This window comes from Miscanthus floridulus, chromosome 3, assembly GCF_019320115.1.
Source record: "Miscanthus floridulus cultivar M001 chromosome 3, ASM1932011v1, whole genome shotgun sequence".
In the NCBI taxonomy this organism is placed as follows: Eukaryota; Viridiplantae; Streptophyta; class Magnoliopsida; order Poales; family Poaceae; genus Miscanthus; species Miscanthus floridulus.
The window spans coordinates 152,101,165-152,127,912 of record NC_089582.1 but is presented as its reverse complement, the minus strand read 5'-3'; the positions used below and the strand labels follow the sequence as shown (position 1 = coordinate 152,127,912).

General features: G+C 47.8%; 3 protein-coding genes across 6 annotated transcripts; 1 reads left to right on the top strand and 2 right to left on the bottom strand.

The window, feature by feature from the left end:
• Positions 1-132: 132 nt before the first annotated feature.
• LOC136542857 (triphosphate tunnel metalloenzyme 3-like) lies at positions 133-5,330 on the bottom strand. Of its 4 annotated transcripts, XM_066535497.1 has the most exons (6): positions 2,685-5,330; positions 2,381-2,511; positions 1,482-1,570; positions 1,341-1,404; positions 461-573; positions 133-374 (listed from the first exon to the last, which is right to left on the bottom strand). In XM_066535497.1, the coding sequence occupies exon 1, from the start codon at positions 5,195-5,197 to the stop codon at positions 4,553-4,555; it is 645 nt and encodes a 214-aa protein (XP_066391594.1). In that variant the 5' UTR covers positions 5,198-5,330; the 3' UTR covers positions 133-374; positions 461-573; positions 1,341-1,404; positions 1,482-1,570; positions 2,381-2,511; positions 2,685-4,552. The 4 variants fall into 4 exon arrangements, with proteins under 4 accessions (XP_066391594.1, XP_066391593.1, XP_066391595.1 ...); XM_066535496.1 differs by having other exon boundaries at positions 1,482-2,511; XM_066535498.1 differs by lacking the exon at positions 2,381-2,511 and having other exon boundaries at positions 1,482-1,704.
• Positions 5,331-6,380: 1,050 nt separating this feature from the next.
• On the top strand, positions 6,381-8,938 carry LOC136547594 ((+)-neomenthol dehydrogenase-like). Its single transcript, XM_066539560.1, has 6 exons — positions 6,381-6,768; positions 7,292-7,336; positions 7,419-7,665; positions 7,747-7,824; positions 8,067-8,252; positions 8,383-8,938. Exons 1-6 carry the CDS (start codon positions 6,713-6,715, stop codon positions 8,761-8,763), a joined length of 993 nt encoding a protein of 330 aa, XP_066395657.1. The 5' UTR covers positions 6,381-6,712; the 3' UTR covers positions 8,764-8,938.
• Positions 8,939-9,602: 664 nt separating this feature from the next.
• On the bottom strand, positions 9,603-15,170 carry LOC136544721 (uncharacterized). The gene is made up of 6 exons (XM_066536785.1): positions 14,657-15,170; positions 13,908-13,984; positions 11,863-13,756; positions 11,334-11,373; positions 10,401-10,437; positions 9,603-9,707 (listed from the first exon to the last, which is right to left on the bottom strand). Exons 1-6 carry the CDS (start codon positions 15,168-15,170, stop codon positions 9,603-9,605), a joined length of 2,667 nt encoding a protein of 888 aa, XP_066392882.1.
• Between the last annotated feature and the right edge of the window lie 11,578 nt (positions 15,171-26,748).

Sequence of the window (26,748 nt, the reverse complement as noted above, 5' to 3'; positions counted from 1 at the left end):
TGAAAACTTCTGACCTATTAAGTGCACCAGTATAATGCCCGTGCTAATGCTACGGACTTTACAAATATCTAAAATATTTGTAAGAAAATATTTGTTTGCCAATGAACAAGATACTAAAAAAATCATACACAATAGAGGAAACATCTCAATTCATATATATATTGTATTAAAAATATAACAATACATGATGATACAGTGCGACCATACACAATATCTAGAAGTCTTCACCCATGTCTCCAGTTGTTTGTACCAAGTATATTGCCTCAGATAATCAACCAAGTACATTGCCTCAGATAATCAATGATGCCACACACAAGTCCATGCTTCCCTTTGTCCACTCCCACAAGGATAGAATAATCCATGACATTCACCGACTGCAAGTACAATAATTATGTTCACAAATGTTTTTATTGAATACATAAGTGTCAGTAATTGCGGCAATGATGCGCTTTATACTTACAGTGAGGAAAGACTTGTCATTCCAGATTGCATGTTGCAAAAGATGCCTTGTTCTTAACATATGCAGTAAGACACATCACCACCTGGCTTCCATAGCGACAACGATAAAATTGACTGCAAGTTTGCATTTGAGGTGTAAGTTAACCTGAAGCAATATTTATTTGATCATTCTGAACCTGGAATTACTCTGAAATTGATGTTACCTAAGTTGATCCATTCAAGACAATTGGTAAGGAGTTTGAAAAGAACAAATCAATTTGTGTTCTAAAATCCAGGGACTACATTCGGATGCTAATTAGGAGGATTAAACATGAGCTAATTATAAAACTAATTGCACAGTTGGAGACTAATTTGCGAGACGAATCTATTAAGCCTAATTAATCCATCATTAGCACGTATTTACTGTAGCACCAAATTGTCAAATCATGGATTAATTAGGCTTAATAGATTCGCCTTGTAAATTAGTCTCCATTTGTGCAATTAATTTTGTAATTAGTCTATATTTAATACTCCAAATTATTATCCAAACATTCGATGTGACAGGGACTAACAATTAGTCACTGGAACCAAACACCCCCTTATTTGCTTCTTTGATATACATTAATTGTTCATTAGTTCATAAACCTTTATGTTCTCAGGATGAAGAGCCCCAACAGCTAGTTTTAGATATATATTATATATATGTTATTATGCCATGCAAATTTCTCTAACTCCGTAACCAGATAAATCTGTAAGGGGAGCTCCAAACAGAAAAGGCTTAAATCTCTCTAACAACAATATGATATGCAGCACCTAAAAATCCTAAATCTTGAGTGTCAGATAGTATTTAGAGAACATAGCTAATGAGAGGACCTTGAAAAACAATAGTAGAAATAAATCACCTAGTAGGCCTTTGAGTGCATTAAAACATAGGCAAGTGTCCTCCACCAGTATAGGCCCATTCACCTATATGAAGAACAGGATACGGATTTTAACCAGACCAGAAAGCTCATGGAATTTAGAATTCAGAAATATGGAAGTACCTGAGATTCTCAGTTATATATGTCAAATCATATCCAGATATTCTCAGCTATTCTCAGCTGTACTTTGCAGAGTTAGCAATGCAAGCTCACTGTACAAATACCAATATACCATTAAAATAAACCATTGTTCCGCTAATAAGCTACATACAGCTATTTCAATAGGGCGATAGCCAAGAACAAGCTGAGCACCAATATCTTCAGACACCCTCCTAGCTGCCCGGAACTACCAAAGTACAGTATATGAGATGCATAATTTGGAAACTGAAAGTACACAAAATTAAATGCACTGGAAAACCATACATGGATGACCAATAAAATGTATGCCCGTGCTAACGCTATGGTGACACTTCGTCCATGCACATAAAAAAATGATCAAGTTCCAATGGCAAATACACTCAGGAAATAAAGGTTAAGCCATTCACTGTACACATGAGCATGTACCAGACGATGTTTAAGACAAAAATGATCAAGTTCCAATGGCAAATATATATAAATCACAACAGTAGAAACTTCTATATAGTACCACTAAAGCAACGAAGTTCAAGTTCTGAAGGTATAAATACAGTTGTAAGCTGCAGTTTAACAATCTAGTAATATACTTCTTCTAAGAAGCACAGGTACCAATTCAGTATGATGATGACCCTTGAGCACCAACACATATACTAATTCTTTTCAGATGTACAAAAGCTGTTGTGACCCACAAAAGCTTTCATTAAAAAAAGCACGATAATTGGCAGTCATATAATTTACCAGACTGCAGGTTTTTACACGGAATCCATACGGCAAAATTCCCAAACTGCAGGTTGTAACCTCAATTGTTTCCCTCATTTTTTTACTGTCTTTTTTTGTTTGTTAAGCTGTTCTTGTACCAGTCATATTTAAGATTCAAGGTTACTAACATTAGCAAACACATTGCTGAGCTGTTGCAGCAGGTCCACCAGGGAGTGGCTAACGTTGTGTGGCTTCCCTGCAAGTAGAAACCCTTTACTGAAGCAACAACGTGGAGAAGCTTCTCATTGCAAACCTTAACCTGGGCACAGATGCACTCCTTCATTAGGCGTATGCTCATACCCACACGCCTAAATTGGCTACTGCAGGGTTGCGATTCAACTCAAAAGTGCAAATCAAATTGAATGGCTACTACACCAATGCGAACGAACTCCAATTTTGTTAGTGCATTGAAGTGTGTGCATGAGAACTCACCTCGATTTGTTAGTGCAGGCGAGGATGTCCAGCAGCCGGCGGACGTGCGCCTCCGCCTGCTCCACCATCGCGTACTCCTCCGCGGGGGCGGGCCTGTGGGCCTGCGGCGGCCGAGACCGGGGGCGGACCGCCGGCTGTGGTCACCCGCCGCGCGGGGCGACCTGAGTTGCCGCCAGGCCGGCCTGGGTGGCCGTGGGGGCGCCTTGGGGACCTGCGGCGGCCGGTGCTCCAGGAGGCAGGACGCCCCCGCGGCAAACGGAGGGAGGACGTGCTGGTGCTCCCCTTAGGCCTGTGCACGACGACGACTGGAGTGTGGCGGCGGCCAGGGTTTTCGGGTCAAGCCTGGTGAAGCCTGGTCAAGGGTGCGCGGGCGGTGACCCCCGGCATGCGCTGGCTGAACGAGGGGCGCTTGAGCGCGACGCCTGGCAAGCGTGCGCAGGTTGCGACTGGGCGCGTGGCGGCGTGAGTACTGGCGCGCAGCTGTTCCCGCACGCGCAGGCGCGTGCATGCCTACCCCTACGGCCCAGGCGGGCAAGGTTGCCTCCTAGCTCGGGTCATGAGGTGGGACCACCAGCTTGCTCGAATGACCTGATGGGCGGGCTCGGGCGCCGGCGTGTGCTAGCCTGCCATGGTGGCTGTCCAGACAGGGGAAACCACCCTGCAATACCAGCCAGGGGGTTTTCTAACCGGCTTGGCAAACTTTAAGGTGCTAAATACATGGTTTTGTAGATAGAGGGGTTAAGTAGACACCCAATGATACGTGAGGGGATCATTTAGACTTTTTCCCATCAAACAATTACCATCGGCCGTCGGATTGGGTTTCGTGAGGCTTTATTTTAGCCTTTGATTTTAACGTAGATGAGACGATTCGCTGCGTGTATTTTCCCAGGTGCATAATGATTAGAGACTTTCAGTAAAAGACCTTTTTTAAATGGATCTAGTATAATTTTGACTGATCCGTTATAGTAGAAGAAGAGATTGATAAATTTGTAAGCATATTTCATCGAGAGCCCAAATGTTATTGGCATCTATATCAACAAGGTCTTATCCTACATGCTGCTATGTATATTAATAAGGCAATAACTATTCTTCACGCGCCTAATGAACAGAAGGCATTGGATCCCCACGCTTACCGCCAGCCTCCTCCCGTCACCGAGTCTTCTTCATTGCAGCATCCCCGCCACCGCTGCTCAACACCACGGCCGAGCTAAACGGGTGGCGCCACCGCCCCCACCCCCGCCACCGCTCTAGCTCTTCCCATCCAGATGTCCACAGCAGCCCGCGCCAGGAGGCTCTCGCTGCCTTGCTGCCCCACCATGGAACCGCCAGTCCTCCCTTCCCCTCCAAAACCTCCTCTCTAAGACCGGTACATCCATTTTCCCTTGGTAACCCCGGAACCTTAAATCCCTAATCTCAGCACCTCAATTCTTCCGTCGATTGGAAGAACAGGAGATGCGTATTGACAAACTTTGCTTTTGTGGTTGTAGCATTGACTCTTACACTACAATACAAATGTCTCGGTTCATGATTATCTGTCTCGGATCAATATAGAAATATATGCTATGTAAATTCGCCCTCACAAGGTAACAATTCTGAGCTACAAAATGAATGTGGTGGCAATGGTCTAACAAGGGCTCTTGTAATGAAATACCAAGATGGGTTGCCCTGCCACCATGGGTTTCGGGAGAAATCAAATTTGACGAGGCTCAGGATTAAGTTCATTTGCCACAAAATCAAAGCATAAACCAAAATCAAAGTATATGAGAAGCCACACTTATATTTTGCTATTATTAATCAAAGCGAGCGTCACTGAGGAAGCAGCTTCCCTGCGAATTGGGGCGCGCAAATACAGGGTTAAATATCAAAAGTCAAGGAAGCAGCTTCCCTGCCATGAAGCAAGCGAACTTGTTACTCCGGGAGTACTCGTAGGGCACGCCGGCCACCGTGAGCAGGCTCTCCAGCACCTCCTTGACCCGGTCAGGCTCCGCCGTCTCACACTCGAGCTCGTAGCTGGTCCCGAAGTCGAACCGCGTCTCGTCGAGCTCCAGCACGAGGCCGCCACCGCCATCCTCGAGCTCGTAGTCGTAGACTGCGCGCCTGTTCCTGAAGCCGCCGAGGCAGATGAAGGGCGCGGCGTCCCCGCCAACGCCGTACTCGGCGGCGACGAGGCGGATGATGGGGGAGTCGAGGCCGCCGAGGAGGGCGGGGTCGTCGGCGCAGGCGAGGGCGAGCGCGGGGTCGAGTGGCTCCTCGACCTCCTCGACGCGGCTGACGCCGGCGTCGATCCGCGGGCGGCGCTTGAGCGCGAGGACGGCGCGCTCGGGGGCGCGGTCGTCGGGCCCGTCGTAGAGGCGGACGCGGAGCGCGGCGGTGGCGGCGGCGAGCGTGCGCGCGGCGGCGTCGAAGAAGAGGTTCCGCTGGGCGTGGGTGCGGCGTAGGCGGGGCGCGAGGAAAGCGGACAGACGGCGGTGCGCGGCGGCGTCGGGGAGGCGGAGCTTGATCTCAACCTCCATGGGGAGGATGGGGTGATCGCGGGTTCGGGCCCCGGGCTGGCGGGGTGGAGAGGCCGATGCCGATGCCGATGCGTTGGGCCTTGGTGGGCGCGGCGCCCGGCGGCGGGTGGAGGAGGTGGAGGAGGGGGTTGGAGGTCTGCGGGCCCGGGACCGGGGACGGGGTGGTGTAGCCGGCCGGATCCTTGATGGTGGCTGCTGGGGTGCTCCCCGCGGCGGCGCGGAGGTGCTCTTCGAGCTCGTAGCGGTCGTCGGAGCTGAGCTCGATGCGGGTAGGGTTGCGGCGCAGCATTGGCGGATGGATACGATGAGATCGGGACGAAGGGCAGGGCACTGGTTGGTGGCAGGGGAAAGGAACAAAAAGTCCAAGTTACCTCCTCCACTATCGTAAAATTTCGTTTTTCCTCGACTGTAAAATCGAGCAAAACACCTCTCTCATCGCCTGTTATTGAAGGCGATTTTATTCTTTGTTCTTTTTTATTTATTTCGGCTGAATCTTTAAAAAATTATAGTAAATTATAGAAAAATAATAAAATAAAAAATCTAATTTTGTTGGACTCCACATAAATATATGATATGGTTTGCTTTAGTAAAATGTTTTTGCTGTGGCTTTAGATCTATATTTTTCTGTAATTAATTGGAATAATTTATAGCTGCAGTTTCTATGGTCTAATTGTGATGAATTTTTTATAGTGAGCTAATTATTGTATGATTGAACTGTAGTAAAAATTTCATACTCATTGGATCATGTATAACTTAGTTATATATTTATTTATATTTAACCAACACAAACCTAAATAAAATCTATAACTAAATTATATATGATCCACTGAGTATGAATTTTTTACTACAGTTTAAGTATAAAATAATTAGTCCATCATAAAAATTTCACCATAATTGGACCATAGAAACTACCAACAAGATTGGATTTTCTATTTTATAATTTTTCTGTAATTTTATGATTTTTTAAAGATTTAATCAAAATAAATAAAAAATAAAAAAACAAAATCGTCTTCAAAACCACTTATACTCGGGCTAGGGAGGTGAGATGAATGATTTTAAAAATTGAGGGAGATGTTTTATTTGGTTTTGGAGTACAACGAGGAAAAACGAATTTTCGTTAAAGTTAAGGGAGGTAATATTAGACTTTTTCGTAGGGAAATAGCTGCAGCGAGCGAGCACGGCCAGAAAGCGACTTCTGGGCCGTGGCCCCCCACCACCGTACACGGACGGAGCGACCGTGAGGCGCGACGGCTGTTCGTTTGGATGCGACTCCTCCGTAAATAATCATAAATTTCTAGTAAAAATAGTATTTTTGTCGAACACAGTTCTTAAACCAGCCCTATACGAACCAGCCAACCGTAGGCCGGCGGTGCCGCAACCCAACACTGCTGACCTCCAACCCCTTCCTCTCCGCTCCACCACTGGTCAACGAATCTTCCTGCAGTGTCCGCCGCCGCTCAACGGAACTCCACTCCTCTCCCCACAGCAACCGCGGGTCCGATCCGATCCCACCTCATGGAGAAAGCTGCGCACGTTGCCGCCGGCGCGACGCAGGACTCGTATCCGCACAGGTCGTAGCCCCAGCCCCCATCCTCAGTTCCTCACCCTCTGCTTCATCCGCCTGCTTCATCCTCAGTTCATGCTGTAGCTGTAGACGGCACTCTTATGCAGTGCTAGCAGTATAGTATACAGGCAAAAGACAGTCTTTCTCTGGTCTGACCCAATGGTTTATGTGCAGTTTGAATGGCCATATACTATAAATGTGTGCAAATTGTTGTGCCAGGTCAAGCAAAAGCAGTTGTATAGCAATCTGCAGTGCCAATTTTTCTAGTCCACCATTCAGTTTTCCTTTCAGATCTCTTAACGACAACAAGGCATTTTGAGTCACATCCTTGTTTCCTAAAACAAAACAACTTTTTAGATAATGGATGAAAATAGAGAGAAGGATACATGTAGCATTGTGGCAATTTTGGGACCATGGACCATACACCAAGATTTACGTTCCCACCTCCCGCTGTTGCATCTCTAGCCTCTAGGTATTTTTTGCCGCTTCATTCATCTGATGCAGCAACAAAAAATCACGTTCATCCGCAGGCTTGACGCAGTGAGGCATGACTCTGCTGAAGCGATTCCTGAAAGGTGATTTTAATTATATTGCTTCTAGGGCCATGTTGTTCTTTCGTGAATGAACATGGATACTAATATTTGGCCAGTGCGCCAGACTCGCGGTGGTCACAGGAGGAAACAAAGGAGTTGGCCTAGAAGTATGCCGCCAGCTTGCTCTCCAGGGTGTGACAGTTATCCTTACAGCAAGGGACGAGAAACGAGGAAAAGATGCCGCCGAGACCCTTCGCCGTGAATCCGAACTCCCAAATATAATCTTCCATCAGCTCGATGTCAGAGATGATGACAGTGTCGCCACATTGGCCCGGTATATTGAAAGAAGATATGGGAAGTTCGACATCTTGGTAAATCTCCTATTTTTGAATTAAATGACACCACTTTGTGTTTTTGAGTACACATAATTGATGATATGGTGGGTGATACAGGTGAACAATGCAGCTATTTCAGGAATTGTAGCAGATGAGGAAGGCCTGAAAGCTCTCAACATTGATGCAGAGACATTGGTACTTAGATTGTTCTTTAGATTTGGCAGCTTCTGTTTATTTCAGGTTCAGAATGCATCTGCAGTCTTTTGGAGTCAGAATCTCAATATATAATTTAATTACTTTGCGTTTTTCTGTATTGGGTCTGTTGAATTACAGTTTGTTTTTTCATTATGTGGCCATAAATACCCTGTTATTGGTACTACAAGCAATGATAAGTGCTTCGGCCTTCGGTCACTCATAAATGAATGTTTGTGTTTCAGACATCTGGCAGGGCGGCTAATCTTCTCAAAGAAGTATTCCAGAATACCAATGATGAGGCATTCAACTGTCTCAATACCAATTACTATGGATGCAAACGAGTAACAGAGGCTCTTCTTCCCCTTTTGAAGCTATCTACATCAGGAGCAAGGATTGTCAATGCCTCCTCACTTGCGTCGGAGCTGAAGGTGCATCAGCTATATTTGTTTTCCTTTTTTCTACCCTGAAACTCCTGAATTTGTGCACGGACAGAGAAGATATCTATGTTACTCACCCTCATTCATCGTAGCTCATGCATGCATTTGATATTGTTGCCAGAGAATGCCAAATGAGAAGCTGCGAAACGATTTGAGCAACATCGACATCTGGGACGAGGATCGGATAGAAGTAGTGCTCAACACATTCTTGGAGGACCTGAAGAGCGGGCAGCTAGAAGAGGCCGGGTGGCCCATGATGCTACCAGCCTACAGTGTATCGAAAATGGTCATCAATCTGTACACCAGGATTATGTCAAGGAGGTATCCGGAGATGCGCATCAACTGTGTGCGGCCTGGCTTTGTAAAGACGGACATCAACTGGAATCTGGGGGTCCTGACGCCTGAACAAGGTGCAAGAGGGCCAGTCATGCTAGCTCTGCTCCCTGATGACGGACCAACTGGATGCTATTTTGATCAGGTGGAAATGGTGAACGTGTGGTGAACAAACGATTGAATGCCATTGTTTCGCATTTTGTATAACATTATTTCCCCGATTTTGAGAGGATAGAGGCATACTCGATCCGTTTATGACATCATGATCAGATAACCACAGACAAACTGTAAAATCTTATGGTTGAGGGTATGCTACTAATGATTTGCTGGAGCAGTTGCTGTTGTTTCCATATGTTCTATGCTGCAGGCTGCAGAAATTTTCTGCACTAGTATATATATCCTATTAATTAACTAATTAATTAATTGGCAACTGTAGTGTAATGAATTATTATTAGCTAGCTATAGACATCCAAGTATATATACATTTCCTGTACGTACATATGTCCGTGTATATATAGTGTTTTGATGATCTCATAGATCGATGTCGTCATTGATTGGAGGCATGCATCTTGCGTGCATCCCTAGTATATGCGTTGAAGCAACAATATAATGGTGGTGCCGTGTAACTGGCAACATGTATGTACGTATGGTATATGTATCGCGTGCCCCCACTCCTTGCGCCCTGCGCCCCGGTTGTTGCTCCGTCGAAAAAGAAAAGGCAGCAGTTATGACTATGAACGTGTGCAGGATCGGATCGGAGCATGCAGCCGCAGTGCAGGCAACTTTACATGCAATCCAAGGCGGAGACATGAAGATCTATCATGCACTAGCCAGAACCCCGCGGCAATTGCCGCCGGCTAGACAGAGACAGCCGACATATATGTATAGATGAGTAATTGAGCATGCACACACATATTTCTATATATCATCATTATAGATGAGTAATTCATTGTGCGTACATATATATGTATACATATAATTTGATAGCTGGAGTTTTTCTCAGTAATTTCACCTTTCTGAAGGCCTGAACACAGTTGCAGTATCAGTATTCGGTATAGCATCCCATTGCTCCATACTTCCAAAAACACCGTTAGTTTCTCCGTACCACCTTTTCTGCAGAGTCGATCAATTACAGCAGGACAATAAATCAACTACCTCAAGATATGTTTGGGTTACAGTATCACTGTGTCTAAGTATTACTATATCACTTTTTTTTCCGATAAACACTGGAGTTCAGCTTTCCTCTGAAAAATGCCATCCCAACTAAAGTGCTTCATACAGAGAACGTGTTGGCATGTCTAATAAATTTAGTGTAGTAGAACTGCCAACATCGTAAATGTTTCTTAAGCGACTATTGATTAGCAGAATTTATAATATGTATAAAGGAGATTAACAGGAAGATTAGACTTTCAAATAACAAAGTCCTTTCATGTTGTAGTAATCACCATGTAGTGACTATGAAACAAAGCTGAATTTTGTAGGATTCAGGATGGGAGTTAGATCTGTAAGCCTTCTTTTAAGATTTAAGCAGTGTCAAACTGGGATCAATTCATTTTAGTACCTATTTGAGGTGTAGCCTTTCTTATTTATGTCAGCATATAGTATTGAACAATAAGGAAAAAGTTAGGCTCACAGAAAAGGAGAGTTTCAGCAACATAACAGAGACAAACTGACACACTATTTGCAGGAGTTTAGGATGGCAGTATACTAATTATGTCGAAGATATGATTTTGCTGGGAGCAATCAACGAAACCCTGATAATACAATCACACTATGGTCATGTGGAAGAATGTCTACGATCTGTACCTGCTGAGATTTTATTTCATATGATATATGCATATACCTATAAAGTACATAAGCTTGAATCATCATAGGATGCAAATAAGGAAAAAACCTGTAAATATGCTTAGTGTTAAATTCGGATAGCAAAGATAAGGTAGTTTAGGATACTTACGATTAGTTAGGGCCAACATTATACCCAAATACCTAATAGAAAAGTACGAAACATTTTTTTTTGCCCTGCAAAAAACATATAATGATATTCATGAGGAAAGGACGGTCACTGATGTACCAATGCACCCATTTGCAGAGGAGACTGGAAACTGTACCACCAAAAAAAAAGGATAAGAAGATTTTAGCTAAATTGGACCACGAAAGAAAAACTAAATGGATGTTTATGTACATGGATGCTGAAGGCAGACATTTGGGAAAAAATATAGCAGCAGGGAGGCTATATGAAGATCAGGAGTCAGTAGGTGCTTTGTCATCTTAAGTAATGTTGTTATGGATAGGTGTCATGCCTAATTTGGTAGAAACTACGGTTTTAGGTAATCATAAAAGATAGCATCCTAGACAGATGCAGTAAGCATGAATGGTCTGGAAGGTCTCCGAACAGGTCCATGGAGAGGACACTGGAGGAAGGTAGAGAAGAAATAACAGGATACATCATTGTGAGGAATCGGAGGAAGCAGGAGAACAAATAAGAGAGTAGCATAAAGGAATGTGTAGGTGAACCTGGACAAAGCCATTTTGGTGGTGGATTTAGGCTATGAGGTGAGATCTGGAGGCTTTCTTTTTTTAACTGATAGTCAGTGTTGTGTACAATGAATATGAAAAGTAAACGTGTGTAAGACTGTCTCCATAGTTGTGCAGTGCGCTCTATATTTTGGTTGGTGTGATCAGGTATGTGTGGGTATTATATGACATGACAAATTTAGGAGTGGTAACAGGCGCAGGTACCTGTGGAGTAGCCATGGTTCACTGTTTGCTGCCACATTACCTGGAAATGTTTCAACACATAGTTATAAATTTTAAAAATGAACAGTTCAAGGAAAACTGCATGTAGGCAGCAGTACCTAGATTTAGTGGCTATTTGCTGCTATGTCATTTAAAATATCAGAGTAGACAACGTTATGTGTCTGATTTTCATATCCGTCAGAGCTATTTTCAATAAGTACCCGTAAGCCTTCAGGTGATGCAACACATGAGAATGCAACATAAAGTTGACCGTGAGAAAACACTGGATTTGGCACGTAGACGCCAACTGTAGCAAGCGTCTATCCTTGGCTTTCATTTATTGTCATGGCATATGAAACACGGACTGGGAATTGTCGTCGCTTTATCTTGAAGGGCCACTTGGGATCAGATGAAATAGTGATTACTCTTGGAATATAAGTCTTAGTTCCTTTAGCCTTTCCGGTAATTATCTGAGCTTCGATGATACAGTGTGTGAGCTGTGTCACTATGAGTCTAGTTCCATCGCACAGACCTCTTGAGGGATTCAAATTTCTAAGTAACATTATGGGAACACAAATTTTAAGCTGCAGATGGTGGTCTGGTAGACTGCCCATTGTAGTAGTGTTGAGGAACTCCTGAGGGTAAAGGGCTTCTAGAGTGCAGTAGTTGGATGTTGGATCATCAATGGAGTCTGAGCTGTAGTATGACATCTCTTCGGTGGCTATATGGCCAATGATTTTTGCATTTATAGCAACAGCCACCTCATTTGTTGGTGCTAATATTACTCGTTCACATAGATAAGTGGGTAATTGGGAGTCCTCTGGGGGCGTCCCATACACAAAAGAAATCAAATTCTCAAGTTTCCTTTGTTCAGGTGGTAGTAGAAGCTTGTCTGGAATCTGAACCCATGATGTGTCAGGTAGGTCTGTGGGCCCGCTGCCATGAGCTGTGCCATCACCAACTGAGAGGAGCCACTTGGCAAAATTATCCGGCACAATTCTTCTAGATTCTGAAAGGTCGGGGCATCTAAGCCTTATGTTTTCAGTTAACTGGAGCACTTTGCAATTCCTCCATAAGTGAGATCGGGTGATCGATGCGGCCAAGATCTGTGGTTTTTTGGCTTTTGGAATAATTGGCAGGGTCTGTCGGAAATCACCACCAAGGACAACTGTTATACCACCAAACTGTTTTGCTGCTGATTCATTGTTGTTGGATGACATGATATCTCTGAGTGTGCGGTCAAGCGCTTCGAAGCAGTGCCTATGGTTGACAGGTGCTTCATCCCATATAATCAGTGTTGTATGTTGTATCAACTCAGCCAACTGTGTGTTCTTTTTTATTGCACACACAGAGTGAGGTTGGATGTCTAGAGGAAGGTTGAAGCGCGAGTGTGGTGTTCGACCTCCTGGGAGTAACAGTGCTGCTATTCCCGAGGATGCAACTGCTAATGCTATCTTTCCCTTGCTCCTGACACTGTTCAGCAAAGTGTTCCATAGAAAAGTCTTACCGGTTCCACCATATCCATAGACGAAAAAGGTGTGTCCTAAATTATTTGAGATCGAATGCTGTATAAGATCGTAAATATGTCTCTGTTCCATATTGAGCTGAGTGATGCATTGTTCTATTTCAGTGGCTGCATCAGCATACGAAAGCTCTTCCATTATCAATCTGTTTGCAATTATTTCAGAAGAGGCTGTATCTGGCTGGGGCAAATGGAAGTGATGTAGGCTATATCCAGCATCTCTAATCAGCTTTTCTAATTCATGTAAGACACAGGATCTAATATGCTGTTGTATGACTGCATCAGGTGCCTCTGGAGCTAGCAGCTTTGCACGATATAACATGTCTTCCCCCATTACTCTCACATATTGATCAAATACTCCGAGGGGTTCTCTGAGTTCACAGAAGAGCAACAATGTGACAAAAAGCTGTCTTAATTGGCATGGAAATGCCCAATGCGCTGCATCAGACATGGCGTGGAACCACTCCTGGTCATTACCAAGCAAGCCCAACGCGTCACATGCAGCACGAAATGTTGGGTGCTGATGCCCAGCAACATTGCGTATTTCAGAAAAGCACCGCGGTCCTTTGACTATGTGCAGCAACATTCGTAGGTAAAATCTCTCCCCTTGATTGGGAGCAACATTAGCAAGACGACCAACTTTGACACGATTATTGCGACGTTTATCCCAGAATTTGCCATCCGTATGCCATATCCAGTGTTCAGGGAATTCTACATAAGTGTGTTCTCGAGCTTCTGGGTGATGTTGGTTTGCATCTATCCATGATGTTAATTTCGTGATGAGCTTAGATGGAACATTAATTACTTGATCAAGATAGTCATCTTCAGTGTATAAGACACCATTTTGTAGAGGAAGATGAACAGGAAGTCGCTCCACAGCTGGATCAGTGTAATGTATATCAAACTGAAGTAGTCACCATGCAGCATCATTAGGAGTTACACATCTGCAGTCCAAGTATTCCTTAATCTCATTAAATGTCTCAGAGGTATTGTCGGAGCTACCTCTCTTTCTCTGAAGCGTAGCTTTAGCAGAATCGGGGTCCTTGTTTGTGTACTTGAATAAGATATCTCTCCATTCCATTGCGATTGACACTCTCAACATTTATATGTGCTTGGTATTTGAACAATAGGTCTACATTATGTGGCACCACAAATGTGTTATCAATCTGAACCCCATTTTTGTGGGCAGTGATACCATTATTTGGGCAAGCGAGCCACTCACTATGTTTAGCTGTTGTTCCCCCTTTGGGGCGTGTGTTTCCCTCCTTTACATGCTTGGGGGGTTTGAAACCCTCATCTGGAGTGTCCTGGTACATAAACTATCTTTTCCTATCTTAATTGAAAGACAGAGCTCCTGCCATTGCGTTCGATTATTTGGGCGAGCATAATTAACGTAACTGTTTGGTAGCACTGTTGTCTGCTCGCAAAACTGTTTCGTGTAGAAATTGTCGCACTTTCCATTCTTCATGCAAGGAGAGGAGGGATGTAGAGATCCGCAAGGGCCATGAATCATGAACTTTGACACTGCTTCGTAACCTGTATGATCAGTAGCTGGATCTGGAAGCTGGGCCGATATGAACGCATCTATCTGAGCAGCATCAAGAGGACTATCCTTTTTTGAGCCAGAGTATCAGGTGTACATGTGGCAGACCTCTCTTCTGAAATTCAATCATGTAGACAACTGTATAAATGAATGGGTAGCAACAATTAGGGGCATCGGAGTTTGAACGGAAGTAGATTTCATCAGTGAAGTAGGGTGATAATAGTATGTTGGGGAAGAAATGATGATATCATGGAACAATACCTGCAAGTGTGGGTCCAAAAAATTCATTCTTCTCTATATCATTCACGAGCAGTTTGAGCTTCATCTCAAAGACTCGATCAACAATATCAGGTCTGTCAGAAGCCTGCTGGTCTGGTATAGACGATAAGGCTTCCTCAATTTCTGGCCACAAAGCATTGCATGTGAAGGTGATAAATAGGTCCGGACATCCAAACCTACGACATATTGCAACACAATCTTGATAGTTCTGGTAGTAGTATCTGGGGCTTCCTGTGAATGAACCTGGTAAGAAGGTTACTTGCCCTACATCTGAGGCATGAGAGATGCCACTATTAGCAGCCTCAACTAAAGATTTATAGGGACTTGATCTGTATTTTTTCTGGAAAGAATCCTTTCTAAAATGTCTGAGTCGCTCATCTTCAACGCAGCAGCAGTAGGCATCAACGATATATGCTTGTGTTAGCCTGCTGCAACTAAGAGGGGTGTTGAAATCATTGGCTCTATCACGCAGTCGGTATGAACAATATTCTGCCATGGTGACCTTCTGTCGTTTGATGTTGTCAGACATGACATGCAGTGAAGGTTCTCATGGAATTCATCTTCTCCATACGAAAATAACAACGGATATTGCATTGACATGAACTTGCAATGTGCCTCACCTACTCTTTGGAGCTGAGATGAGTGATCTTGCACTGTCCCGGCCCTCTTCGCTGTTACCTAAAGCATCGACTTCCAAGCCGACGACCTCCGACGACCTCTGACGCAACTGGGTCACTGATGATACGGCGGCTAACCTCGCCGTCAATTGTGCGCTCGACTACCCTACCATACCCGTCCCACCCGGCGACCCAGAGATGCGCCACCTCGGCCTCCGGGCGTCCGCGAGCTCGCCATGTAGGGTCCGCGTCCGTCCCTGCGCCCCGGCTCCCCCATTATCCCCCTCCCGCCTCCAGCAGCGAGTCACCTTCCCTGCCACGGCCGTGCGGGCGACAAGGGCATCGTCTCCGCATCACAGGTTTGCGTTCTCTGCCCCGTTTTGTTAATTTCCGCATGGATCTATTCATTCTATTGTCCTGCACATATCTCTCTCTCACCCTTTGTATCGATTCTCTTTTGAAAAAGATGATGCTATACAAATGTCTGCACTTTCTGAACACGGCTTTTGGATAAGCTAAATTTCGAGTTTAAGTTTTGGATTTTGGTGATTAGTTTGGAGATATGGACACGGGAGACTGCTGAGCAGGGAGCGGATGGGAGGGCAGCCGGGCCCTAGAGTTATGCCGTTCAGGGTGGCAGGCAGCAAGCAAAGCATCCTGAAGACGAATAGAGAGTTCGTTGATAGCAGTGACGAAAAGGTTAGGAGATAGAGGGCAGCCTTGGCGGATACCACGTTGAGGTGCGAAGGACTCGGTGGCCTCACCGTTCACTAAAATAGAGAAGGTATTGGCAGAGATGCAAGCATGAATAAGGTTGATAAGATTGAAATGTAAGCCAAGACAGCTGAGGGCATCAGCAATGAAATCCTAGTTGAGGCGGTCAAAGGTCTTAGCAAGATCAATCTTCAGGAGAAAGGCCTTCTGGTTTCAGGACTTGAGCTAAAGGAGTGGATGATCTCCTGAGTAATAATAATATTAGAAGAGATGTGCCTATTCTTAATGAAAGCAGCCTGGGAGTGGTTAATGAAACTAGGGAGGTGGGGCTTTAGTCTATTCGCAAGAGATTTGGCAATAACTTTATAGAAGACATTACACAGATTAATAGTGTCGGTGCGAAAAGTGATCAACAAGTAAATATTTATAGTTTTGCCGTGCGTTGTGATCGGATGTGGCTTAGCACTCAATGACACATGATTTATACTGGTTCAGGTAACAGGCCCTACTTCCAGTTGAGGTCAGTCGGGGACTTTATTCCCGAGCCTAGGTGCTTGAAGTTTGCTGTGATGTTACAAACGAGTGAAGAATGAAAAGGGGTGTTAGAGACCCGGTCGGACTCTCAACCGAGTGGCCGAGAGTGACGGACGCTCAAACGTGCGCTAAGTGTCGGAGCGTATGCTCTGTGTATCCGAGCTTATCAGCTGCTTAGAACGTGTAGACTGTGTAGCTGTCGGGGTCAAGAGCCGTTGAGCTGTCGAGTCCTCAAGTCGTTCAGTCTTTGAGTTGTCTAGCGGTTTTTTTCTGTTGGGAGAGAGCGCATCCCCTTTTATAGTTTAAGGGGATGGCCTTACAAGTCAAAGAAAGAGAGAGAGAGAGTGCGTACGTGTGCTACCTCGTCTTGTTGCCCACGCTGTCGGGTACAAGATGATCGTCGACGCCCACAATACTGTTTATGTTCAGACGCATCTGACAGGCTCTACCGTGTTCACCTGGTACGACAAACGTCGACGCCTACAATATTGTTTGTTCTGAAGCGTCTGGGAGGTTGTATAGTGTCCGTCTATCATAGCCTGGTGACACCGTTCTGTAGGTGCGCAGGGTATGTCAAGGTACGATCCTCGGTATTACGGTTGACTTGAGCTCCTTATCTTATCTGCTCCACCTGCGCCCTGGGCCCACACTGAGTTGGCCCCGATCGTGTCGGTCGAGAAAGAGCAGCGAGCAGAGGTCTGGCGTATCCTCGGACCCAAAGGTCCGGCGAGGCAAAGCCCGTGACCCAGAGGTCGGGCGAGGCAGAGCCCCTGACCCAGAGGGTGACCCTTTCTACCCCTCACTCTAAAGGTGCCTGGAGTGGTTGTCAAATCCATCGGTGGGCCAACCTTCGAACTCCTAGACCTAGACGGGCCGTAGAAGCGTTTTAGCTCTGTATCCCTCTTTCATGTGATGGGTTGTGGCCTGTTCGGGGAGGCCCTGGTCGCAGGTGCCAGTCAGGGACCGGATCATGGTCTTGGCCTATTATTGTGTATCTGGGCCAGCCTAGGCGTGTGCTGTCGTTGCGCTGCCTGCTGCATTGGGGACCCCGAGTTTATAAAACCGACATGAGCCCCTGAGCCCCTTTAGGACTTCTATGAAGTTGCGAAGGGGCTGTTATTGGAACTTCAGTGTTTTCTCTCTTAGTTTGTTGTACCGCGTAGGGTAACCGAATAGGATTTAGGCACCCAGCCTCCATGTGGAGGACTAGCAAAGGCCGTGGAGGCGCGCAAAGTGGATACATGCGCTCAACCTCCATGGGAGGACTGGCGAAGGCCATGGGGGCGCGCTGGAGGGATATTGGCACCCAACCCCTAAGGAAGGGACTGGCGAAGGCCGTGGAGGTACGCCATGCAGACATAGGCGTCCAGCCCCTAAGGAGGAGACTCGCTAGTAATCTGTTTTCTACCGGGTGCGTGCGAGTGCACCCGGTAGGTGTAGCCCTCGAGCCTGCGGCTGATTGGGGAGTTGGTCGGAGGCTAAGCACCTTGGTACTCTTTTCTAGGGCTGCGGACTCTTGTGTCTCTTCCAGTTGGGATGTTCGCCCATGTCTGTTCCGACCGCAACCTGCGCGGTCGGTTGGACTCCTGAGTCAAGGTTAGGTGGCCCGAGCCCCCGAGCCCCATTAGGCTTGGTAGGGGTCGGTCGAGTTTCGTGCATCACCCCATCCACAGTTCTGTAACTGGAGAGGTTGAGCTAACATCGCTTGTCTTGATGGCTTGAGTGACGCGCTCGGTTAGCTTACTAACGGGCATGTTCGAGTGGAATCTAGGTCCGTTGTTTATAACAGGGTCGGCATAGCCCTCATGTGATATTCCACTGCTCCTTAACCCACCTCTTAATAGATGCCCAAGCCATTCTAGAGACCGACTCAGGTGGCCCGCTGGCCTTCCCTCGATGGAGATTCTGTGGGCATGGCTAGAGGTCAGGATCGAACGAGAAGGTCGAGATGACCCTATCTGCTTCTGAGCAGATCGGGCGAAGGCCGCTGGGGCTCATCTGCATTTTCTCCCTTGGCTCTGTTTGATGCGAGATGGCTTCGAGCCCTTCGTGGGCTAGCCTTTGAACCCCGGTCGGTCGTCGCTCATATCAAATGAGATGACTACCGCTTTGTGATGCAACAATTGCATATGCAATGCTTGGATGTATGTGATGAATATATGGATGAATGCATGCATGAGAATGGATGAATGAATGCTCATGCACTGAGAAAGTAGAACGGGGGTTGGTAAAGTTACCTTTATGGCTCGAGTGACAGGTCTGGGGAGCTCCTATCGAATATGTCCGAGTGGGATCCGTATCCGTCGTTCGTGTGGGGTTGGCATAACCCACATGGGGCATCCCACTGCTCCTTACCTGTCTCTCGATAGCCGCCTGAGCCATCTGATCGACTTGTGTAACCCGTTGGCCTCTCCTCAATGGAGATTCCATTGGTGGACCCCTCCAAACCCTACCTAGGAAGGTAGAGGATTGTTTGCGTGTGGTTGCGCCTTATTTCCCGTGCTTGGGTTGTAGTAGTGGTGGGCCCCACCTAGGCCACATCCCGTTAGCCAGGCGATGTTTCATTGGGCAGGGCGCATCCCGTCAGCCCAGGCCACTTCCCACTGCGCGCCTTTCTGCATTAAATAAGGGGAAGGGAGAGGGTTTTCCTCCCATTCTTTCACCTTTCTTCAACCGCTACCATTTATCCTTCCTCCTTTTCGCCAAGCCTATTCATGTGCCGCGGTGGTTTCAAGGAGAGAGGAGGGTAGAGCGAGGGAGAGGAAAAACTCACAGATTCATTCGTAAATATGAGGTGCGATGTTGAACTAGAGGTCTTCCAACATGGATGAGGCCGTGCTGGCCGACTTCACCATGAAGGGGCTGCTTCCATCGAAGGAGGTGGCGCACTAGAGGGCTCCTGCGCTGGGGGAGGTTGTTCCATGACCCCGTTCCGATGAGGTTGTCTCCTTCCTCACATTCCACGAGCGCGGGCTCGGGTACCCCACGCATTGGGTTCTGCACGGTCTCCTCAATGAGTGGGGCCTGGAGTTGAGCATCTCAACTCAACTAGGGTGCTGCACATCGCCAGCTTCATCACCATCTACGAGGCCTTCCTCAGGATGGAGCCACATGTGGATCTATTTTGGTGAGTCTTCATTGGGCGAGCCCTGTCTGAGGGGAAACTACCCAGAACCGCACCGATTGGGGGGTTTGCCCGATAGAAGAGGCCAAAGCTATCGGTCCCCTACCCCGCATACTCCCCCAGTGACTCCAACCGGGGGTGGCATGGCAAATGGTTCTATATTGGGAACCCAGTGGAGGCATAATTCCCAACGTTTACCAGGGAGAGATCGGAGAAGAGGGAAAGTTAGACATGGGGTCCTTCTCGTTAACAGAAAAAGCTGGCGATCATCAAGCCAGAGCTTCAGAAGCTCATGCAGAATGGTCTCGATGGGTTGCGGGTCTTCCACACCTTCTTCCACTATTGGGTTGCCCCGCTGGGGGAAAGGACGCGACTGATGTGGGAATACTCTGGCCCGATAGATCCTAACCGCGCATCATCGGAGGAGTTGTCGAAAGATGAAGTCTGAGGTTATCTTGGTCGAGCACTGTAGTTGAGAGATGAAGACTCCCTCGAAGGGACGCCCAAACCCCTTCATGCTGCGAAGCTATCCAATTTGGTATGCTTTTTTCTCGTGACCTTTTCCTTCTTGTTTTGATGTTTTGATTGATTTTGAGATGCCCATTTTGAAGGGACTCACGGGCTATAAATCTCGGCCACATCTTCTGAGAGGGCCAGAAGGCGCTATTCGGCAAGCTGCCTAGAGGGAGGCCATGCTTGCTAAGAAGAAGAAGAAAGTCGAGAAGGTCCAGAGGAGGTTTGATAAGGAGAAAGAGATCAACCGGTGGGTTCAGGGTGGCGAGAGCTAGAGCGACGTGGAGGTGGAGCTCGAGTCAGAGGAGCCCATGGAGATGGGTTATGACATGAGTGCCTCAGAGGATGAGGGAGATAGGGGTGCTGTCATGACCTTGGTGGAGCATCGTGAGCCCGTGGCTGTGCCTATCGGCGGCGAGCATGGTACGGAGATGCGCGGTGATGTTCCTGAGTCAAGGAAGCTCGCCACCAGTGGAGATGCCGCTGTCAAATGAGAGGTGAAGTGGGCGCGGTCGCTGCACCCTTTGGAGGTGCCGTCAGCCTCTCAGCCCCCTGCTCCAAGTGTGATGGAACACGTCGGTCGGTCAGAGGAGCGCGATCATCTGCCCATTCCCTTAGGGTCGCCATGAGCTGGTGGCCGTGACCATTCACTAGCCAAATAGGGATCAGCCATATCGTCCCTACCCTCGGTCGGTCTGAGGGGGCTCGAACTGCGACCCTCAAGCAATACTCATTGGGTCGGCTCATCGTTAGCCGGTTAGAGTTTCAAGGTTCTGCCGCTTTCGTCTAGGTATGTATTAACGCTTCCCTTTGCCCTTATAGTTGAGTTTTTTGGGTGTGACTAACCTGTGCTTGTGCCCTGTTTTTTACAGCGGCCAGGAGCCGATAGGACTGGGGATCTCCCCACTTCCCATGCGAGAAGAGTGGAGACCTAGCCTATTGTGGGTTGCGACGAGCGAGGGGGGAAGCAGGCTGGTGGCAGCACGACCTTCCTTAATGGGGGTTGCATCTTTCCGACAGATCGTGAGCACGATGGCAGCCATGATGGTAGCAATCCCCGTGGTGATGGTGGAGGCTGGGTCGGAGGTGACTCTTGTGGTCCCTCCCCCGCTAGTTGTAGAGGTGGAGATGAGGGAAACTAGGCTCCCTGTCTCGCCTGATGGAGGAGCGCACGGGTCACCCGCTTGGTTAGAGATGGAGGGGTCTGGAGGAGCCATGGCCAGGCTAGAGATAGAGCACCCACCATCGAGCCGTGGAGTCCCAGCGGTGAACATCCCCTTCGACGACGAGGAAGACACCGGGGTGGAGCCACCAGCCATCCTGCTGTCCCAGGAGTTGGTGATGATCCGGTCATCGCATGATACCGCGATGGCAGGATCTTCCAGCGGGTCGAGGGCGACCCATGAGCTGGTTTGGCCTTGCCCCAGTGAGCCAGGAAAGGCCCGGTTCATCCTTTGTGACAAGGAGGAGGTGAAGCTCTAGCACTAGCTCGAGGAGAGAGGACTGTCAATGGAGTCCGATCTTGCCCTTACCAAGGCGAGGCTCAAGGAGGCCTTAGAGAGGGTTGAGCTCATCCATCAGGCCATGACCATCGACCTACCACGTGTTGTAGAGGTAAGTTTTCTATGTTTTTGGTGTTGTCTTTGATTCCTTGGCTTTTAAATGGTTGTCTCAGCATGCCTGGTTCTTGTCTCACAGGACCTAGAGATGATGTCGATCCATAAGTCCTGATTTCTTTGGGAGGAGCATGGTCAGATGGAGCAAGAAGCGGTGGCATCGCGGTGGGTCGACGAGCTCAGGCACCAGTGGGAGTTCACTCGCCGTGATTCCCAAGACCGGGCGGCCAAGGCGATGGGAGCACGGGTGGCGTTGCTACGTGCTGTTGAGCGGGCGACTGCTGCCGAGTGGGAACTCGACACGGCGAAGGCCCACTTGATGAAGATCGAGGCGGTGCTCTAGAAGTCCTTGGAGGCTCTAGAGGCAGAGCAAAAGGCCTGGTCGGACGCTGAGCAAGAAGTGGTCGCGCTCCAGGGCTAGATGTTCGGGGCAGAGGAGTTGAACGCTCGACTGCTCGATAGTGTGACCCGGCAACAAGAAGGGCTCTCCATTCTCAAAAGCGTCCGCCTCAATACGTACCTATTCTAGCCTCAGTTGATGCCTTGAATTTTTCTTTCCTTTACTCCTAAATTTGTCATTCGTTTCAAGAACTAGGTGGAAAGATCGGCTCTATGGAGCAAGAGCTGGAGACGGTCAAAGCGGCGGTCGGTCGGAGCGTGAAGGTGCTAGCTTAGTCCCTTGAGGAGCGATGCATTCTCAAGGGAGAGCTTGACTAGCTTCATAATATTGCACAGGTGGTCATCTCTAAGGTGTTTGGGTCAGGACCGAGCACTAGTACGCCCACCATCTAGCTGGCGGAGGTCCTGAATGAAGTTTGGGTGCTCATATCTGATGGCATGTTCTACGAGACATCAGGGGTGCTGACCTAGGTGTTGACCCACTACCACGATCTGGACTTCATGGCCATCTACAGAGATACACTGATGGGTGGAGCATAGACAAAATCCATGCGCTAGGGGAGAGTTTGGTGCTGCATGCACAGATGGTCTCTAAGTAGGTCACCGCGTAGTGAGTGATGGAGGCTCGCCGTTCGACCATGGCTGCAGACATGTGCCGGGAAGATGTCATCTAGCCTATGGAGGCAGCGGAGGTCAGGTCAGAGGCGAGCGTCATCCCGCCCCCAACCAAGCCGAATGTCATCCTAACTGTGGCCAAGCTAAGTGCCATCGTCCCGACCACAACCGTGCTGCCTTCATCCTCGTCAACTGTACCATCAGCCGATGCCACCGGGGGCCATAATAGAGTTAGAGTAGAAATAGGTAGTTTATGTAAAAGATGAATTCGTGGGGGAGCCCCCATGTGAACAGTTTTACATTTGTGAATATTTTAAGTTTATTTTTGTGATGAAATCACTTGTGAGGGGAAGCTTGTCCCATCCGCCCTTGTTTTTATCCTTGCGTAGTTTTGTTTTTGTCCTTTCTTTTTCGCACCTGCCCATTGATTTATAGGCTGTAACCTTAAGAACCTAGACATGGCTCACGAGGCTTAGCTACTGGTAACCATAGGTCGTGGTGGGGTGTGATCCGTCGGGAGGCTAAAAGCGCAGGTTATGTAGGGTAATCAAAGGAACGGAATGCCCTTTCATTTGGGCGACGCCCTCTTGTTTGGGCGAAAAATGTTACTATATGATAGTAAAAAGGGGGTGGTATCACACCCCCATAGGAGCCCTCGAGCGACCTAGGCCAAGAGTGCTCAGGCTAGGGTGCTGTAGGAGCAAGCATTGAATGGAAATAAATAGTAAGACCGAGCTTTAGGGAAAGAAACGACATAACTGTTCGATGTTCCATGTGTTGGTGAGAACATTGCTATTATCTTCCTTCAGTCAATAGGTGCCCGGTTGGATCACCTCGGTCACTGTGTAGGGTCTTTCCCATGGTGGAGAGAGCTTATGTTTCTCCTTGGTTGACTGGGTCCTCCGGACTATGAGATCACCGACCTCGAGGATCCTCCCCCTAATTTTTCTTTCATGGTACCTACAAAGAGTTTGCTGGTAATGAGCTGAGTGGATGACGGTCGTCTCATGAGCCTCCTCGAGCAGGTCAACCGCATCCTACTAAGCCTCCATGGCTCGGTCTTGGTCGAAGGCCTTTACTCTTAGGACACCGTGATCGAGGTCGGAGGGCAACGCTGCTTTAGCTTCGTATGCAAGGAAGAAAGGGGTGAACCCTGTGGATTGGTTTGGGTCATTCTTAGGCTCCAGAGGATTGCTGGAACCTCTACAATCCATCGTCCGACATACTTTTTGAGTCGGTCGAAGATGCGGGGCTTGAGTCCTTGTAGGACCATGCCATTAGCCCGCTCGACCTGACCATTAGTACGTGGGTGTCCGACTAAGGCCTAATCGATCCTGATGTCTTATCCATCATAGAAGTCTAGGAGCTTCTTCCTAGTGAAGTTTGTTTTGTGGTCGGTGATGATATAGTTAGGGACACAAAATTGATAGTTGATGTCGAGAAAAAACTTGACTGCCTCTTCTGAGCGGATATTGGTGATGGGCTTCGCCTCTATCCACTTGGTGAACTTGTCCACCGCCACGAGTAGGTGAGTGAAGCCACCTGGGGCCTTTTTGAGGGGTTCAACCATGTCGAGGCCCCAGACCATGAATGGCCAGGTGATGGGGATGGTCTGAAGTTCCTGTGTCGTTAGATGAGTTTGTCCAGTGTAGAACTAGCATCCTTCACACCTATGGACCACCTCCTCTGCATCTCACAGCGCAGTGGGCAAGTAAAAACCTTAGTGAAAGGCTTTCCCGACCAGTGACCTTGGGGCCACGTGATGTCCATAGATTTTGGCATGGACTTTGAGGAGAAGTTGTTTCCCCTGGTCGATCGGGATGCACTTCATGAGCACTCCCGACGGACTTCACTTGTAAAGTTCATTACTAATGGTGATGAACATCTTGGCACGTCGAGCGATTCATCGCGCTTCAGTCCTTTTCGGTGGGAGAACCTCCTTAAGGAGGTAGGTGAGCAGTGGTGCTCTCTAGTTGACCAGATCAAGTGCCATCATGGTGATGTCGCTGGGCGATGTTGCCATGGAGGCGCCATGGTTGGAGCCCCCGAGCACTCGGTCGGGGTCAGGGCACATCGGGAGGTCAGAGCCCTCGAGTGCCAGATTGGTGTTGAAGTGCGTCTAGGTCAGATCCTCTCGGATGCGGGCAGACGACTCATGGAGGTTGTTTACAAAGAACCCATCTGAGGGCGGTTTCTGTTTGGCCGCTAATTTTGCGAGGAAGTCAGCGGCATCATTGTCCTTTCAAGGGACATAATGCAGTTCGATCCCTCAGAACTTGTCCTTGAGCTTGTGAACCTCCTGATAGTACGCCTCCAAGAGAGGGCTCTTGCAGGAGGACTCCTTCATGACTTGGTCAATGACCAACTCTGAGTCATCGTGGACATATAGCCGCATGGCGTTGAGCTCGACGGTGATGCGTTGTCCGTTGATAAGGGCCTCATACTCTACGGCATTGTTCGAGGCTAAAAAATGGAGATGGATCATGTAGCGAAGCCTGCTCCCATCCGAGGAGATCAGAACTACTCTAGGCCTCGAGCCGAGTGCCATGACCGACCCATCGAAGTACATCATCCAGTACTCATGGGTGATGTTCGAGGTCAGGAGCTAGACTTTTGTCCATTCGGCGATGAAGTAGGTAAGAGCCTGAGGCTTAATAGCAGTGCGGGGGACATACCTAATGTCATGGCCCATGAGCTCAAGAGCCCACTTGGAGATTCGGCTGGCGATGTCGCGGTTACGGACGACCTCCCCAAGTGGGTATGAGGTGACGACCATGACCTCATGGTCGGTGAAGTAGTGTAGGAGCTTCTGGGCCACCATCAGCATGGCGTATAGAAGCTTCTAAACCTAGGGGTAGCGAACTTTAGCATCAATGAGTACCTCACCAACGAAGTACACTGGTCGTTGGACCTTCAGGGGGTGTCATGGCTCCTCCTTCTCGACGACGAGGGCAGCGCTCACAATGTGGTTGCTTGCTATGACTTAGAGGAGGAGGGATTCACCCTGTTCAGGAGCGAAAAGGATTGAAGCTGACGTTAGTGATGGTTTGAGGCTTTCCAAAGCCTGTTGTGCCTCCTTTGTCTATATAAAAGCATCTGTCTTCTTGAAAAGTTTGTAGAGAGGCATCCCTCATTCACCTACTCGGGAGATGAATCGGCTCAGGGTGGCCAAACAACCGGTGAGCCTCTGTACGCCCTTGACGTTACGTATCGGGCCCATGTTGGAGATGGCCATGATTTTTTTGGGGTTGGCTTCGATGCCATGTTCGGACATGATGTATCTGAGCAGCTTCCCCTTTGGGACCCTAAAAACATATTTTTTGGGATTTAATTTAACGCTGAACCTTTGGAGGTTCATGAATGTTGCGGCCAAGTTTGCAATCAGGTTGCTAGCTTGAGCTGTTTTCACCACTATGTCATCTACATAGATGGCGATTGTTGGTTTCAGCCGCTCAACCTGATCAGGTTGGTCGGGCGGATCAATTTGGTCGGCGAAGCATCACTGCATGCACTGTTGATAGGTGGCGCCAGCGTTCTTTAAACCAAAAGGCATGGTTACATAATAGTACGAACCATACAGGGTGATGAATGAAGTCGCGACCTGTTTGGACTCTTTCATCGTGATCTGGTGGTAGCCTGAGTAGGCATCTAGGAAGTAGAGGATTTTGCACCCTAAGGTGGAGTCGACTATCTGATCTATGCATGGTAAAGGGAAGTGATCCTTTGGGCACGCCTTGTTTAGGCCAGTATAATTAATACACATTCTCCACTTCCCATTCTTCTTTTTCACAAGAACAGGATGAGTTATCTAGTCGGAGTGGTATAACTCTTTGACGAATTCAGCTGCCAAAAGTTTGGCTATCTCCTCGCCTATGGCCCTATGCCTTTCATCATCAAAGTGACGTAGGCATTGTTTGGCGGGCTTTGAGCCTAGAACGACAT

Excerpts from the sequence above, each read along its gene's own strand:
- LOC136544721 (XM_066536785.1), bottom strand. The coding sequence starts at position 15,170 with ATGGCAGAATATTGTTCATACCGACTGCGTGATAGAGCCAATGATTTC. Across the intron at positions 11,374-11,862 it reads AAATTTGAATCCCTCAAGAG|GTAATGTGGCAGCAAACAGT; the intron begins GTCTGTGCGATG and ends AAACATTTCCAG. Across the intron at positions 10,438-11,333 it reads GAACCATGGCTACTCCACAG|GTATATGCATATATCATATG; the intron begins GTACCTGCGCCT and ends TGTACTTTATAG.
- LOC136542857 (XM_066535496.1), bottom strand. The coding sequence starts at position 5,197 with ATGGAGGTTGAGATCAAGCTCCGCCTCCCCGACGCCGCCGCGCACCGC.
- LOC136547594 (XM_066539560.1), top strand. The coding sequence starts at position 6,713 with ATGGAGAAAGCTGCGCACGTTGCCGCCGGCGCGACGCAGGACTCGTAT. Across the intron at positions 6,769-7,291 it reads CAGGACTCGTATCCGCACAG|GCTTGACGCAGTGAGGCATG; the intron begins GTCGTAGCCCCA and ends GTTCATCCGCAG. Across the intron at positions 8,253-8,382 it reads CACTTGCGTCGGAGCTGAAG|AGAATGCCAAATGAGAAGCT; the intron begins GTGCATCAGCTA and ends TATTGTTGCCAG.